We start from the raw sequence: 17,357 nt of genomic DNA on the forward strand, positions 1-17,357 counted from the left end.
TTACCTTTTTTGGTGATTGCCCACCTTATGCTAAGGTTTTAAATACCTTATGTCACATAATACTTTCAGTGGTCCTTAGTGATGGATTGACCATCTGACTTTATAGGTGAGGAATTAGAGGCCCTGGGAGGTGATTTGTTTTGCACAGTGTTCCCTTAGCTAGGAAGGGGGCCGGCCAGGAATGAATCCTAACTGTGTGGTTCCTCAGGCTGCCCTTTTCCTCCCGGTGGGCTGTGGGAAGGCTGTTGGCGGGGAGGCTGGTGAGGAGGAGGGCTGGCCTGCCTGCAAGGGCCAGGGGATTTTTGTGGATGGGGGGTAGGATTGAGGCTAGGGCAGTTGAGCAAAGGAAAGCAGCCCACCGGCATCCCTGAAGGGCACTGACTGCCAGAGGTACCGCTTTTTGATGCTGGATGTGTGCATGTGCTCTTGGCATGTTCGTAGGCACGTTGGCTGCACAAATTCATCTTTCATGCCACCTGGTTACTCAGTTGGTTTGCGTGGTTTGCTAGTGCTTATACATACGTGTTTCCTTTGCTCATTATGCCCACATGTGTTGACAGCCATTTTCTCCTGTGCTCCGGCCTGTCTCCACAAGCCGGGATTTTAGCCTGGAGCGCACGCAGTCTTACTCCTGAGGGCGTGTTTCAGATGCCGGTTGACTTCAGAGTCCCTGGCTAGCCGGATACGGAGAAGCTGGGCTGCTGCCTTTGCATTCTGATCTTGCCTCCAATAAGTACACGTTTGAAGAAAGAATAGAAAGTTGTTTAGATTTGGCTGATTGAGGAACTCAGGGCATTTTAATTGTGTCAGGCTAGGTCTTGTCAGACTGCATGGACTTAATGTTCCACCTCAGGACCTGCAGTGTGTGACACCAAAGCCCCCTCATCGCACTATCAGTCATCCTAAATGCATTTCCTTTCCCAGAAGAAAAGCTCTGGGTATAAATGAACCCCTAAGACCTCAAAACATCCATTTTCCACCCAAGTGGCTACAGGTCCCAGAACCATTACGACTCTAGTGGAGCCACGCGTCCTTTTAAGTCGGCCCCTGAACATTTTATTTTAATTAATTAATTAATTAATTAATTAATTAATTTTTTCCCCTGAACATTTTATTGTGTGGTTGTAACTGTAGAGAATGAGGGAGCTCCATAGGTGTCCTTTCGAAATGCCTTTCAGTATTTATAGTCAAAACTGGGTAGTGAACATTCTACCCATTTCCCTGCACAATGCGCTTGACACTGGGACAAAAGTAGGTGCCACTACCTCAGCTGTGCAGGCCTCTTCCGCCCCCCATGAGAGTCTCGGATTTCCACTATGTGGATCTCAGTCTCCAGGGCATTATTGTTAGTTTGAACTCAGCTTTCTATATTTAGAAAAGAGGGAGCAGAAATATTTAGGTTTATGCTCAAGTCACCAGAGGATGAAAAGTTCTTAATCTCTTTAAAGGACTAGTGAGTGTGCTCCCAGGACCATCCCAGTGTGCCCAGGAATTCCCTCTACTGCAGAAGTGTGGCCTGCTCTTGGCTGGAAGAGCTCAGTCAGATGTCACTGTGCTGGCTCAGCCTGTGGGGCGAGAGGCTGAGGATTTGCTTCCTGTGTGTTGAGCAAGGTTTCGTGTGGTGTGTTGTCTGCCGTTGTGGGAGTGGCTGCTGCCAGGCCATGTGATCTGCCTACTGGGTGCTCTTGTCGAGTGGCTAAGGCACTGTCCTTGTACAGATGAAAGCTCCCTGATCATGTCCAGAGGGTCCCCCTTAGCTGTCTGAATATTTGTCTTGGATATGGTCTTATGTGCCACTTGATTCCCAGTACTCTGAGCGGGCCTTCCCCAGGGTGGGGAAGCTGTGGAATAGGCACTGGTTAGCACTTTAGAGATGGAGAGCAAGGGCCGGGACTAGGTCCTGCTGTTGGCTTGGACGGGGCTGAGTTAGGCAGCTTGGTCTGGTGGAAAGGTCATGACTGTGGGCATTTCACAGACAGACCTTGAAGGTGAGCCCCGGCTCTGGTGTTCCCTGCCTGCCCTTGAGTGAGATGCTTAATCTCTCTAGGCCTTGCTTGCTCTATGAAACAGGGAGGTACGTTACTAATTATTATTATTATTATTTTTAAATATTTATTTATTCATGAGAGGCACACAGAGAGGCAGAGACACAGGCAGAGGGAGAAGCAGGCTTCCTGAGGGGAGCTCGATGCGGGACTTGATTCTGGGACTCCAGGATCATGCCCTGGGCCAAAGGCAGGTGCCAAACCACTGAGCCACCCAGGCATCTGTACATTACTAATTATTAATGATGATGGACTTCAATACATGATACAGTGATATAGTAATACTTTGCGGGGTTCCTTTGAGAATTGAATGATAAGCTCTAGCACTTAGTTTCTCGGTAAATTTAATTAATATTAGTAATAACCACCATCATATTTACACAGTTGTTGTCTTTTCTCAAAGATAAAATAGAAAGAATCAGTTCAGGATTTGAATCTTGGATCTCAACGTTAGCTCGTGTTACCTAGTAATAATAATTATAAGAGGTAATTCTGAAGAATCATGTGTCACATACACGAAATGCATTGTCTCTTAACTGTAAGGCAATCCTGAGGTGTAGGTGCTGTTATCACTCCCATTTTACAGATGAAGACGCAGCCAGAGAGGCTAAGTTCCACATCCAGGGTGACACCATAATAAACGGAGGAGGAAGACTAAATGAAAATGTGGGCGTTTTCCATTCTAAAGTTGGTAATCGTAATTACTAGTCTCTGTTTCTCTATCCACAATGAATAAAGTAAGGCTCAACTGGAATAATAAATGTGGGATCCTGGACATGGATACACAGATGCATACGACAGGATCTGTCACCTTGGAGTGGAGTTTAACCTGAAATCAAGGGAGCTTGTACCCTGACATACAGGAGGCAGCAGTGATTGGGGCAGGTCTCCCTAGGCACAGCAGCCCCTCCCTCTGTGTCCTGTTCTCAGTCTAACATGGTTTCCTTGGCCTCTTGGTCTAAGCAGCAGACCTGCCTGGACTGCAAGAAAAATTTCTGCATGACCTGTTCGAACCAAGTGGGGAATGGGCCCCGCCTCTGCCTCCTCTGCCAGCGATTCCGAGCCACAGCCTTTCAGCGGGAGGAGCTCATGAAGATGAAGGTGAAGGACCTGAGGGACTATCTCAGCCTTCATGACATCTCTACTGAAATGTGCCGGGAGAAAGAGGAGCTTGTGTTGTTGGTGCTTGGCCAGCAACCCGTAGTCTCTCAGGAGGGCAGGACTCGTGCCCCAGCCTTGTCCCCGGGCTTCCTGGAGCAGCAGGCCTTCCTGACCCAGCCTCACGCCAGCACTGTACCTCCTACCTCGCCAAGCCTCCCCTCTGTGCCTGCACAGGCCACCTCTGTTACCCCAGCCCAGGCTCAGGAAACCCAGCAGGTACGTACCAGTTTGTTGTCTCTGCCCATCTCTGCTGCTCTGGGGGTTCGTTTTGCTCTCGTGCCTGCAGTGTGAAAGCAGGGTGCAGGGTTAAGCATCTTGATTACATGAGGCCCTTGTGCCTACTGGGGTAGGAACGTTTTCTGTACTTCAGGCTCCTATTTTGTTTTTTTTTTTTTCGGAGATGATAATGTATGATTCCAGGTATTTTTGCGGGTTTTGTATTCAAGACCTACATATCCCAGCTAGTCATTTTTAAAAAACTTATCATTCCAGAAATATTTTGAGAAAACTCACTGTTAACTCTCCAAATTTGGTTCCTTTCAGACTGCTCACCTTTGTTACGGTCTTCCTTAGTGGGTAGGGAATTCAATGCCTTGGTAACCATCACAGGGCACATGGAGAGGGAAGTAGGGGGGACATTGACCAAGACAGGGTCACTGCTTCTCTTGCCAGTCACTGTTTGGGTGAGGTTGTGGTTGGCATGCTGTTGAATGGTAAGGGCCTTGTCCTGGTCCCAGGGGGCTCAGCCATGGTAGGTGAAGAGCAGCACATGGGCTGAACTGTGAACCGGCCATGGGGAGTGCAGGATTGCGGGTGCCCTCACGCCCTGTGATAGGGAAGTTGATGTGCAAACCTGCTGCTGGATTAGAGTGAGGACAGGAGCCTTAACCGGTGCATCAGGAGTGATGGCATCCCACAGATACACTTCAGTGCCTGGGTGACCCTTTTGTTTACATGGCTTAGGCAGCAGCTGGGGCCTTAGGACCTAGAGGATCTCCTTTCCATATCCATTCTGTCATTGACTCTTCAGTCACCTCGGGCAGACTTTGAGCCTTCAGCAGTGAAATGGGGTTAGTAATCCCAGAGTACTTCTGCTCCTGCCAGGACATTGGGAGGACTGGCCAGCGTGACAGCATGTCTGAAGAGCTGTGAGCTCCTTCCAGCTGGCAGAGCATTGGTGTTGTCAGCTTCTGTGCGGGACATGGACGCTGCCTCCTGTTTGTGACCCCGTTTGCCAAGACTGGGCCCCTGAATCAGCTGTGGCGGGCACTGAGGCATAAAGGCCGGGGTGACAGTGCACTGTACCTGCTCCCTCGGCAGCTATAGTGTGTGCCCTCCCAGCTGGGGTTTAACTCTGCCCTACGCTGGGGCTTGTCAGCCGACAGGTTCTACCTCCTGCTCTGACTGCCTCCCTTTGCTTGGTAGAACACTTCTCTCTGTTTATGGGGAGCCCAGGGGTAACTCAAGGAAACTGTTTTTCCCTAAGGTACCTTCAGGTGAGTTTTTCAGTGAAAGCCATAGGTTCTGAACTTGCTATCATTAACCAGAAATTCCAGACTGTACCTCCAGGTCACACACATGTGCCAGATTGCATGGGGTACTTCTCTGGTACTTGTAGAGGGCCCTTGTGTCACCTTGGACACTCTGTCCTGGTGAGCTCTGCATTCGTTAAGCCAGGAGAGCAGACACGAGGAAGTCAAGCCTTGTGCAGGCTCCTTGCACCTAGGATGGAGATCTGCCCAGAGCACCCACTCCCACATATCCCTGGTGTCCTAGCAGTGGTTGCTAGGGAAGAAGGGGATGGAGTCAGCAAAGCGGTAGACAGATTCAAGTTAGAGATTTTGATTTAGCCTGTGGGCAGACTGAAAAGACAGGGCATGGTTTCTTTGCAGTATGAGATCCAGTTTCTCTTCCCAGGAAAAAAAGGACCCACAGAAGCATCCATTCAGGAACAGTCTAAGCTCGGAGACACTTGGTGATAACTCCAAGGTGACACCAGGTGACCTATGGGTGCCACATTTACATAGAGCTAAGGGGAAATGAGAGGCATGGATGAAGACAGTTTTGGATGCCTCCCCACACCTGTGTGCTTCATGTGTGCCTTTCTCACCACTTGGCATTTTGGGTGATTTCCACTTTTCATTTCCATTGTAGTTATTTGTATTTCCTTCACCAGCTGTGTTACCCATCCTAATCTGGGATGAATGGTTGGGGCTGTGGGTGATTGGTTTCCTGGGCTGTCCCTTTATCGGTGTTTCAAGAGTCTAGAGGAAAGGCCATGAGCTCAGACATACCTTTGCTCCTGGCTCATGTGAGGCCCTTTACCTGGAGAGGGGAGGAGGTGAAGAGGACCTAGTTATGGGGTTTGTGGCCTAAGTGGTGATGAGACCAGGAGGCGCACAGCCTTAACTACTGTTTGACAAAAACCTTTGGAGAAGTTAGAATTCTAAATTCCTTAAGCATAGACATCTATCTTTATAGTTTTAGGTGAATAGATTCTTAGGTACATTAAAATAATTTTGACCAGGTTTCAAGATCATTCTTCGTGTGTGCTGCTGGTTGGAGCCTATTTCTAGAATGAAAGAACAGTGACTGGATGGAGGAGAGGGAACATAATGGTGAGGGTCTAAAAACTGTCTCATCTGTGTCAGAGGAGGATGCCAGGGAGATGTAGCATGGAGGCAGGAAGACTTGATATGAACAATTGGTAAGAAAATTGTGGGCACTGATGCCAGGGGCAGAACCAGGGATGGTGGGTGGGAGTTACCAGAAGGGTGGTTTGGGATAAGTGTCCAGGAGAAACTGAATGGTAGTTAGAGAGCAGTCCTGCAGTGGAGTAGACCTGTGGTCTTCCTCTCACTCAGATTGTTCAAGCTGAGACCAAATTGACAGTGAGTGGCCGCTGATTGCCAGCCTGATGAGCAGAACTGGTGACCTTCTTTTAGAGTTGAAATGTTTGTGTTGTTTCTCTGCCCAGCAAAGTCAGTAGTAAGGAGCGGGCTTTTGTAATGCTGTTTGTTGTTCAAGATGCCAGATTCTTGGGGGAGATGGGAATATGTTTGGATATGGTGTGAGCTGGGAAGAGGCCCACACTGTTTGAATCCCTGGGACATCTCTGTGGATGTGATGGCACCTTTCTCTTCCCACAGGCCAATGGCCATGTGTCTCAGGACCAAGAGGAACCCGTCTACCTGGAGAGCACAGCCAGAGCACCTGCTGAGGATGAGACCCAGGTGGGGCCTCTGCTTGGGTCTGTGCCTTTGTGTTTGCTCTTTCTCTGGTGTTATCAGGCTGTGATTAGGACCTTCTCAGCAGACTCCAAAGTGGAGAAGAATCAGTCTGTGATGACAGTCCTACATTTCTCTTTTCAGGGGTAGAGCTTAGTGCTAGCTTTCCAGACTAGCTTTTGAAGCCAGTTGTTAGGGCAGAGTTGTGAGGTCTCAGTGGAGACCAGGGAGCCTCATGGCCCATTCGTTTCTAGTCTCTTGACTTTCTGTAAGCTGCCAGTGGGCAGGCTCCCGGTGCTGCTGTGCAAATCTTGTTTGTTTCTTCTGCTTCTCATGCACAGTAGCTGTTGTGAAGGGAAGGAGGTCAGAAAACCAGGAGGAGGGGAGGATGCGAGGGGGTTAGACCTCAGCCATGGTCGGGCCAGTCCAGAGGCCCAGCCGACAGGGCCACGAAGCTGTGGTCAAGGTGGTGTACAGAGCAGTGCTCGCCAGGGAGGTCTGCTTCTTCCACAGGGCAGCAGAATTCTCTCCCAACACCCTGCTCGGTGCTTTCTTGTGCTGCTACATTTCATCTTTACAGGAACCCAGTACAGTAGGATGGCTATGTCTCCTTGATGGAGGGGCAGACAGGCTTAGGGAGGTGAGCTACTTTTTCCATAGTATTTAGCACCAGCCAGTGGAGGAGTCAAAATTAGGGCCATGTGACTCACACTGGTGCCCCTTCTACTGTGTCACACTGATTGGTTGGCCTGGGGCTGGCCACGCCCGAGCCCCAAACCATGGGCCAGGAAGAGTTTGTGGTATCTTTCGCACTGCCAAGTGCCATGCCAGGTGCTCTTCCTGCCTCTAGTCCTGCTCATCGAGGTCAGTCCCCAGAAGCGTGGCTGGATGGATGCTCTGGGGTCCCCCAAGAGAGAGCTTGGGAGGTGAGAGCTGAGCCCACCAATCCCACTGTTGCCGTTGCAGTCTGTCGACTCAGAGGACAGCTTTGTCCCAGGCCGGAGGGCTTCCCTGTCTGACCTCACCGACCTGGGGGACATTGAAGGTCTGACCGTGCGGCAGCTGAAGGAGATCCTGGCCCGCAACTTCGTCAATTACAAGGGCTGCTGCGAGAAGTGGGAGCTGATGGAGCGGGTGACGCGGCTGTACAAGGACCAGAAGGGGCTCCAGCACCTGGGTGAGGGGCTCTGCAGCACTTGCTCTCTCTCTGCAGTGTGATAGCATCAACCTGAGTGTTTCCCTGCTTTTAGCCAAGCCAGGAGTCACCTTCCACATTTGCACCGGCTAATAATAGCTGCCATTTGAAGTGGAGTGCCAGGACCAGGCAAGGCACTGTAAACATTTATTTAGTCCCCAGAGCTGCCTGTGAATAGGCCTTATTAGCATGACTTCCCCTCCCTTTTTAAGATTTATTTGTTTATTTGAGAGACCGAGACAGCACATAAGCACCAGTTAGGGGAGAGGCAGAGGGAGAGAATCCCAAGCAGACTCCCTGCTGAGTGTGCAGCCTGACCCAGGGCTCGATCTCATGACCCCAAGATCATGACCTGAGCCAAAATCAAGCATGGACACTCAACTGACCAAGCCACCCAAGCACCCCTAGCCACTACCCTTTTATTGTAGAGCCCAGGTTTGCAATGAAGATTTCCTGGACTGAGTCCATAGCCTTTCCCACTCCGTGTCACCCCGCCATACTCGCTAGTAGCTCAGCAATACTGTTCTAAATAGTTAGGAGATGAGAATGTGAATCTCTGCACACATGATGCAAGGGGAATATATTTATGCTGCCTGAGCTTGGGCTTTCCCCATGGTCATTTCCCAAAGCATTCTACATGATATCATTTTTAGGTGGTGCCCAGTAAAATGTCCAGGTTTGTGGTTAAGTGAGTTTGGGGGGAAAACATTGTCTCTCTGTTACTAGGGTAGATGGTTTAGGAAGGGCAGAGAAGTCCTGCAGAAGAGGAACGTGTTTAGCTGTTTTAAACGCATTTCCTAAAATTTCACCCAACTGATTTAGCTCCTGCAATCAGCATTTTGATTCCTTAAATGCTGTTAGTGGTTGAAGTCAGATTGCAGTCTCTCCTATCCCACTAGTTCATCAGAGTTGGGGAAGTTTGACTAGTTAGCTAGGCGCAGACTACGTTTTCCTTCCCGGGTCATCCCCAGAATCCCATAGAGTTATGAGGTCCTAGGGAGTGGGACATGGCCCCACCTGGGAACTTCATCCAGGCTCCTTGGCTGACTGGAACAATGGTTCCTTCCTTCCTTTAATGCTGGCTTCAGGAGCGATAGGAAAGGATACTGTGTCCGTGCGGTTCCTGCCTACTTGGCAGTGTTGTTCAGGCAAACCGATGGAATCCCTTTCTCTGCTGGACCAGACCCACCAGCAGGGGCTATGCGTGAGTTCTCAGGATGTGAGAGGAGGACGGGCATCTGGCTTGGCTCTTGGCCAGTCTGCTTCCTGAACAGGGATGCAGTCAGTGCGCGATGAAGCCAGCCTGGTTGGAGACTTCTCACGCCATCACGTATTCAGACCTCTTCTTTCTCTTCCCTTTCAGTGTGTGGTGCTGAAGACCAAAATGGTACGTATTGCTTCTGTTTGGGACCGTGCTTAGACTCTGAGCTCTTCTCTTTCCCTTCTGCCACCCTACTTCCTCTTAGCAGTTGAAGAATTCTGAGCATATTGACATCCATAGAGAGTGTGGGGGAAATGCACCAGGAAGCAGGGCTTCTCAGCATCTTTAAAAATTCTCATTCTTGCCTTGCTGGGAAGGGTGTAGAGTGGCAGCGTACCCAGGGGCAAATTGATTTGCATGTCTCTGGGTTGCCAGAGCTCAGGAGCCAGCATTTGTAAAATATTTAACAAAGTGAGTGGTGGCATGTGTCACATTCGGTTCATTTTTCATATTCCTGCTGCTTCCCCTATAGTTTTCACTCAGTTCTGGTCTGAGTGGGGAGGGTCTCTATGGGTACATCAGGGACATTACTTGGGAGGCTTAACAACTTCTGCTACGAACCAATCAGAAAGGGAAGTGACCTGAGCCTTGTTTATACATGTGTCACATGTGCTGCTCTCTGGGCACAAGCATGACCATCTCTGCTGCCACACCCCCAACTGTGTCTTATAGATCACACTGGGCCTTCAGGTACCCCAGAATGCACTTGCAGGTGTCTCGCTGGGTCTGGGCTCCATTCTAAAATCTACCTTTCTGAAAGCTTTAAGGCTATGTGGTTGTGAGCTCTTCCCCCAAGAGAGAATGTTCTCAAAGTGGTGTTGAGGCCAACAAAACATTATAAAACTTTCAGAAGACTGACTCCAAATTTGTAAATTGGCAAAATGGCCTTTCACTCAGAATGAGGCTGTCTTCTGGCTGATAAATCCTGAAGAGTTGCTTTCTTAGCTCCCCAAAACCCTTGGGGATTCTAGACCCACCCGGGCCCTTGATACTAAGATCAGGCTATTCTACTTGCTGTCTTCCTTTCTTTTTCTTTCTCTCTTTTCTAAAAAAAATTTTAAAGATTATATTTATTTGACAGAGAGCACAAGCAGGGGGAGTGGGAGAGGGAGAAGCAGGCTCCCCGCTGAGTAGGGAGCCCAACATGGGCTCCATCCCAGGACCCCTCAAGATCATGACTTGGGCCAAAGGCAGATGCTTAATTGACTGAGCCACCCAGGTGCCCCTTCCTTCCTTTTTCTGATTCCCTGGGAGAATGCTGGCAACTGAGTTGATGAGTTTGTTAGTCCTAAGAAAATTAATATATATGTATTTTAAAGATTTTATTTATTTGAGAGATAGAGAGATAGCAAGAGAGAGGAAGAGCAAGGAGAGGGAGAAGCAGACTCCCTGCTGAGCAGGGAGCCTAACTGACATGGGACTTGATCCCAGGACCCCAGGATCATGACCAGAGCTGAAGGCAGATGCCCAGCTGAGTCACCTGGGTGCCCCTTAATATGATACTCTGTACTTCACTCCAGCTCACATTATTTGTACAGTTGACTCCTTTCCAAATCCCTTTTAGGGCCAGTAGCTGCTCAAAGGGGTAATGAGTTTCACTTTTTACGACTAGCCCCTTTTCAAGTATTGCTTGACTTTTTGTATAGTCCAGGAAGGAGGAGAAAAAAAAAAGTGCAGAGCAGCAGAGTACAGATAATTCTGTGGAGTGGGGCAGGTGACTGGTACAAAGACAGCTCCCTACTTAGGGCTACCTTGTTCAGGCTACCATTTTTTTTTTAATTTAAAAAAATTTTTATTTATTTATGATAGTCACACAGAGAGAGAGAGAGAGGCAGAGACACAAGAGGAGGGAGAAGCAGGCTCCATGCACCGGGAGCCCGATGTGGGATTCGATCCCGGGTCTTCAGGATCGCGCCCTGGACCAAAGGCAGGCACTAAACTGCTGCACCACCCAGGGTTCCCTTTTTTTTTTTTTTTTTTAAAGATTGTATTTATTCGTGACACACACACACACACACACACACACACACACACAGGCAGAGACACAGGCAGAGGGAGAAGCAGGTTCCATGCAGGGAGCCCCGTGTTGGACTCCATCCCAGGTCTCCAGGATCAGGCCCTGGGCTGAAGGCGGCACTAAACTGCTGGGCCACTAGGGCTGCCCCAGGCTACCATTTGAAGATTTTATTATTTTTAGAGAACAAGAGAGAGCACAGGGTGGGGAGGGAGAGAATCTCAAGCCGACTCTGCACTGAGCATGGAGCCCCACCTGGGGCTTTAGGCTACCATTTAAAACATGCTGGGAATGGCTGGGTTTTTGGACATGAAGGTTTTTCTGTGTTTGCACTAACCTAGGATACTGGCCATGCCCTCTGCACCTCCCCAGCCACATGAGCCAGCCAGCTGTTACTGAGTACTTTGTGCCCTGAGCAGTTAATACTACTTTGATAGTCCCTGTCCTCAGGCCTGCCCAGAAGGCCAGCCGGCCTGGATTTGAATCCTGACTCTGCCTAGCAACTGTGTGTCCTTGAGCAAGCCACTTTAACTCCTTGGCTTCAGTTGTCTCATCTATAAAATGAGCAATGAGAGTACCTACTTCATAGTTTTTATGAGTTAAAATATGCAAAGCTCTTAGGACCCTGCCCCTGGCACAGCATTCTGCAAATGTGAGCTGTTATCGCTTCTTTGGGAGGTATTCATTTATCAGGTATTTTGAGAACACCTACCACATGGTTGGCATTTTAGGGATTCAAAGAGAAATATCTAACCTCAGAACACCTAACGTCCTAAGTATATAGATGCAGAGTTGACTGAATTTGTTGTATTAAGGAGCTCGTAATGTAGTGGGTGAGTTTAAACATTTTAATCCAATGTGAGCAGCAGGTATGGGGTATGAGGAAAGTTTTGTGGGGGTAGCACTGTGGAGGGAGCCCAGATCTCTGTTGGGCTCTTCCAGCAGCTAGCCTCCTCAGAGAGAGCCCCGGAGAAGGTTGCAGGACCACACGGAGGGACCCCCGGGATCCTTGGCTGTATTCAGTTGGGCATATGTTTACCTATAAGCCTTGCCCATCCTTCATGAACCACTCACTACGGTTCCATTTATATTACACTTTTTTTGAACATTTTTTTTAAGATTTTATTTATTCATGAGAGACACACACAGAAAAGAGGCACAGACACAGGCAAGGGGAGAAGCAGGCTTCACGTAGGGAGCCTGATGTGGACTTGATGCCTGGTCTCCAGGGTCACGCCATGGGCTGAAGGTGGCGCTAAACCGCTGAGCCACCGGGGCTGCCCTTGAACCATTTTTATTTATTTATTTATTTATTTTTAATTTTCTTTATTCATGAGAGATGCAAAGAGAGAGAGAGAGAGAGATGCAGAGACACAGGTAGAGAGAGAAACAGGCTCCACGCAGGGAGCCTGGTGTGGGACTCGATCCGGGACTCCAGGACCATGCCCTGGGCCAAAGCCAGGCTCCAAACCACTGAGCCACCCAGGGATCCCCCCTTGAACCATTAAAAAAAAAAATCTTTTTAGCATGATCTGCCTCAAGGGATAATGAGTTGCTAAGTGCCACTTACTATATTAGAGCCTCAACTGTCTGAAAAATTTTTTAAGCTTTGGAGGACTTTGCCTTATTTAGCTTTCCTGTTCTAGGTTGTATTTGATCTCCAAGTACTTTATTCTCCAAATCTACAGCCTGACCTGCAGAGGGTGGGCTTCAAAAAGCAGCTGGGTTTGATTGGGGGGAATGTTTGCTTGGAGTTCTAGCTGAGGGCAGTGTGTGGATTTGGGGGTTTGTTCCAGCATGCCTGGTCTCCCTCCTCCATCCCCCTGCTGCCCCATGTACTTACACAATCTCTTTTTGCCTCTGCCCTCTTTCTGCCCTGTGTTTGTACAGGGGGAGCAGTGCCGCCCGGCTTGGAGGAGAACCTGTGTAGGATCTGCATGGACTCGCCCATTGACTGTGTTCTGCTAGAGTGTGGCCACATGGTAACCTGTACCAAGTGTGGCAAGCGCATGAATGAGTGTCCGATCTGCCGGCAGTATGTGATCCGAGCTGTACACGTCTTCCGATCCTGAGGGCTTGCACCGGCTTCTTCAGTGCCTTACAGGGACATAGCTTGCAGTGTCTGGGCTCCAGATTGGCCAGCTTGGAGAGGGGCAGGCTAAAAAATCTGCAGTGCTCCTAAGACCAGGGCAAGCAAAGTTGCTGTCACCTCTGGGCGTGCCTATCTTGCCACGGAGGCGCACCTCTTGGCTGGCAGAGCCTGAGGCCAGTGGGAGCTGGTACAGATCGCATGGGCAAGTCCTTGTTTCAGTGATCTTGGGGTAATGATGGTAATTGACGGAGAGAGGACTTTCCAGAACTTGGACCATATCTTCCTCCCTTCGTCTGCAAACCTAACAGTTTCACCCTTCCTCCTGTGCCCCGCCCATCCCTGAGCTGCCTGTGTGTTTCACTGGTCAGAAGTCCTGGTGGAAATGGTTCTCTTCCTCCCCAGCACATTGGATTTATTTCTGGTCTCTCTGGCTTTCTGTGCTTTAACCAGCTTTGCTAAAATCTCTTGCTACATTGCTTAAACTCCATTTGTTTGTTCAGACCAAAAAGATGTTAGGTTACCAGACCGATAGTGATCCTCCTTAGGACTAAATTTGGACCAGTAAACTTTCTCTGGTGAGAAATGAAACACAAACGCTATTGAAAAATTTCAAAGTCATCTAGAGTTGCTTCCTTAAGTGCTGGGCTTGGAAGCGGGGAGTCTCCTGAGCTAACCCTGGGAGCCTGCAGAGCACCCGGCTCCGAGACTGCAGGGAAGTTGGGAATCTGTGTGTGTGTGTGTGTGTGTGTGTGTGTGTGTGTGTGTGTACGCACGTGTGTGCACACACGGTGGCGTGTGGATCATCTCTGCTTCTCTTAGGGCCTGTGTGCCATCCTTAGTTTTAGTTTACAAGAAAAGGGAAAGTGTTGGATGGAAGCAGTAGCTTTCTGCTTTGATTTCTCCAGCACAGAGGGATTGTAAACCACTTTGCCCTGAGAATGAAGCCCCTCTTTCCATGGAGGTTTTAAACATGGGCTCACTGAAGGCATAGAAACAAATGCAAAGAGCCTTACTTCTTTCTAGCTAGACTTCTGAAATTCCTAGAGACCAAACCTGAGCCCCTCCGGGGTGTCTGAAGGTACTGAATGGGACTGGATTCAGCCCTCAAGTAGACAGCTTCAAGTCTCAACCCCTGGGTTCATGGGGCCCCCTGCTCCCATTTCCTTCCTCAGCCTACTGACTTGAAGGCAGGTAAGGAAGCAGCCTTCTGTCAGCCCTTTAGGAAAGCCCTTACCAGTTAGAGGGTAGTCTTGAGCCCTCCTAGGGTGGTTATTACCACTGGAAGAGCCAAAGGGCCTAAGTTTGCTGGAGAAGTTTAGCCATGAACAAACACGTGCTAGAAGAGCTGTGTGCTGACATCACCAGTGGGAGAACTACACAACCCTGAAGCATCTGAGGGCCTTGGCAGGGCCCCAGTTTCCCTCCCCAGATGTGCAGTCAAGTTCTCTCCGACTGGAACCAGTCATGACTTTGGAAAACAGTGGGAAACCTCCCAGGGAACCTGTTTATTGGTACAGATATACTTGGGCTCTCCCCCATCATCAACCACTATTCCACTGCAGAGGAATTCATAAAGTAGTTGTCAGTTGCACACTGGGCTGCTTACCTTGACATTACACCAAGTCCTGGATGATTTGATTCTGACAGCCTTTGTAGGAATTGGAATCAAGAGCTAGGTCTGTGAAGAGGACCTTTCACCTTTCTGCTGGACAGTACATACTACAGTTTACAATGCCTACCGGTTTAGCAGGGGATTCAGCTACTTTTCGATTCCACTGTGAAACAGGTCTCTATATATGCAACTCAGTTAAGATCTAGCAATAACTTCAGGGCAGAAACTGGCTCTCTCCCTACCCAAAACTTGCTTTCACTGCTGAGGCCTTACCTCTCCCTACCTCCCACATTCCCTCCTAGACAGAAGTTAAAAATAATATCCTGAAGGTTGGCTAGTAACCTCACTAAGAGTTAGAACTGATAACATTTGCTCATTTTGGAGAACTTGCCTTTAAATCTTTTGATCTCTTTTGGTGAAGGTTTTGTTTCCATTCAGGAAAAAAGGTGTCAAACCACCCTGATTTGTTGTTGTTCATCATTATTGCACCAAATAAAGGCTGGGAATTCTAAGTTCCCATTTCAGTTACTATCTAACTTAGGTAGGAAACTTGATTTTTATCTCTGAGTACTGTTTTGCCCCTCATGGATCCTTGGTCTTAATGATCATGAAACATCTAATTCTTTCCATTATTCCATGGCTGCTTCCGTGATTGTTCTGAGATTTCATTTGAGACTTGTTTTAAGACTTGGGAGAGCTGACTGGTTCATAATATATTGGAATAGCTGGATCCAAGCTAGTAAGAATAAGCTGTACAGGAATTAGTGCACAACATATATTGTATAAATTTGTTGCAATCTTTTGGATGTGAATGTGTTACTTCAAGTGGCTTATATTGATTCTCTCAGACTTACTTGGGTGTTAAAGCAAACCCAAATGTATATTTTTTTTTGTTACAGAGCTCTGCTTTATAATTTTGTAATAAAATTTCACTCTAGATACCTGTCTGATCTGGTGGGAGGACACCAGAAGTCTGAGAGTTAAGACTGACAAAAAGAGCTAATAGACCACAAGCTGACCCCAGGCTGTGTGCACCCAGGCATGCTCTTGAGAGACTGCATTATTTGTGGAAGTGCTTGGCCTCCTGTTCAACACATGAGGAGACTGAAGTCTGGTTGTGGTTTGACTCATTCAGGATCTCACAACCAGTATGTGGGAGAGGCCACAGAATAGCCTAAAAGAGGATGGGAGTTGTGTAGCAAAAACAGCCAACCTTAAGACCAAATAAAAAGAAACACACTTAAGTAACGTCAGACATTGACACTGATCTTGTAGAGATGGGCCGTAAAGGTGTGGGTAGTAAGGAATGTGAGGACAGCCAGCGTGCCGAGTTTAAGTGTTCAGGTGCCACTGGGACACAGGCAGTAGCTTTGGGATACAGCTGTATATTGGTGTGGCTCAGAAGCCGGGCCAGCCTAAGAGGCAGATGGCCTGTATGGGGAGAGTTGGGTTTATGCACTGCTGCCCTGGGATGTGAGGGGAGAAGAGGAAAGAATCTTGCCCAGAGGCTGTAAAGGCTGGAGGCTGTCTGGGACTGACCCTTGGGGCCCCCAGGATGATCTGCAGTCTGCTGCCAGCCAGCAGTGTGTAAATAAAGGTTCAGAGGGCAGGCCTCCCAGCACTGTGCTGGGGAGGTGTGAGAGGCTGCTGCCCAGGGTCTGTGGATGTACAGAATTGGACAGATTGCAGTCTTGGCAGCAAAGAGACCTTAGCACCTTTAACGGGATCGGAGGGAGTGCGCAGCAAGGCCGGGAAGGGCCTACAGACCATGCTCATTACTGAGATGCCCGCTGCAGCTGCCCACCCCGTGGCTGTGAGGGTGCACCCTGAGTGGAAGCTGCCAGTCAAGGCTGGTGGGGCTGGGTCTAGGGCAGCTGGGCCAAAGGGCCGCGACTGCCGCTGAATGCCAAGGGGAGTGCTTTGTTCTGCCCCGGCCGGCTCCTTGGCCTGAGGAGGCTAGAGGGGAAAGGAAATTTATCTAGGTCACTGCTCAAAGGAGCAGTGGCCTTTGTCTGCACAAGGGATAGAAGAAAGAGAGTCTTATTCGCCATCCTGCCGCTAGACTGAATGGTGCCTATTCAAAAACACCCACGTGCTGGGTCAGAGTCAGGGCAGTGCCAACCCCTCCTGCCCCTTCCTCCCAGCGCATCTGAACTGGCAGGTAGAGACCCAGGTCGGGTTAGAGCTGGCCTCTGGGCTGACCAGCAAGCAGCCTCTGGCAGAATATTCCTTTAGGGGAGCACACCGTTGGAAGGTCTGGGGAGGCCGCAGTCCTCCTCACTGTCACAGGCCCAAACACGCCAGCATGTTCCAGAGGCTGAGGCTGGTTACCTTAACTCACGGGGGGCGGACACACAAGCCTGGCAGCCTGCCGACAGTAAGAAAAAAAAAAAAAAGTATGGACTCCGAGCACTCCTGAACTGCCCAGAGCCAGCCTGTAACGGGGTGGCCACCCCGTGAGCCTGTGCTGGCCCGGGGCTGGGGAGGGGAGGCCCCGGGCCCTCTCCGCTGGGCGGGGTGTGCACACACACACACACACACACACACACACACACACACACGCTCCTACACCACACCACCGCACACCCGGCCCCAGGTTCCCTGCACCTCACAGCAGCCTGTGACTGAGGTGCTGGCTCCTCTCCCCTCCTGGAGGGACTGAAGCTCAGGTGCTGAAGACCCGGCTCAGGGTGGAACCAGGCCTGCCCTGCCTGGTCCACGTGGCCGCTGTGTGCGACTGAAGTAGAACC

At 49.5% G+C, this 17,357-nt stretch overlaps 1 protein-coding gene across 16 annotated transcripts in view; it reads left to right on the forward strand.

Annotated features, from left to right (window-relative positions):
• The window catches only part of RFFL (ring finger and FYVE like domain containing E3 ubiquitin protein ligase), a 71,872-nt gene extending 56,326 nt beyond the window's left edge, over nt 1–15,546 (forward strand). For 10 of the 16 annotated variants that reach the window (XM_072747709.1, XM_072747717.1, XM_072747711.1 and 7 more), the window contains 5 exons: nt 3,012–3,422; nt 6,356–6,439; nt 7,400–7,610; nt 8,992–9,015; nt 12,794–15,546. In XM_072747709.1, the coding sequence (XP_072603810.1) occupies nt 3,012–3,422; nt 6,356–6,439; nt 7,400–7,610; nt 8,992–9,015; nt 12,794–12,975 (912 nt within the window). In that variant the 3' untranslated portion in view covers nt 12,976–15,546. The remainder of the gene's footprint in view (nt 1–3,011; nt 3,423–6,355; nt 6,440–7,399; nt 7,611–8,991; nt 9,016–12,793) is intronic. The other 6 variants (XM_072747714.1, XM_072747716.1, XM_072747706.1 and 3 more) reach the window with 1 other exon arrangement.
• The last annotated feature ends 1,811 nt before the right edge of the window (nt 15,547–17,357 follow it).

This window comes from Vulpes vulpes, chromosome 2 (genome assembly GCF_048418805.1).
Source record: "Vulpes vulpes isolate BD-2025 chromosome 2, VulVul3, whole genome shotgun sequence".
Classification (NCBI taxonomy): Eukaryota; Metazoa; Chordata; class Mammalia; order Carnivora; family Canidae; genus Vulpes; species Vulpes vulpes.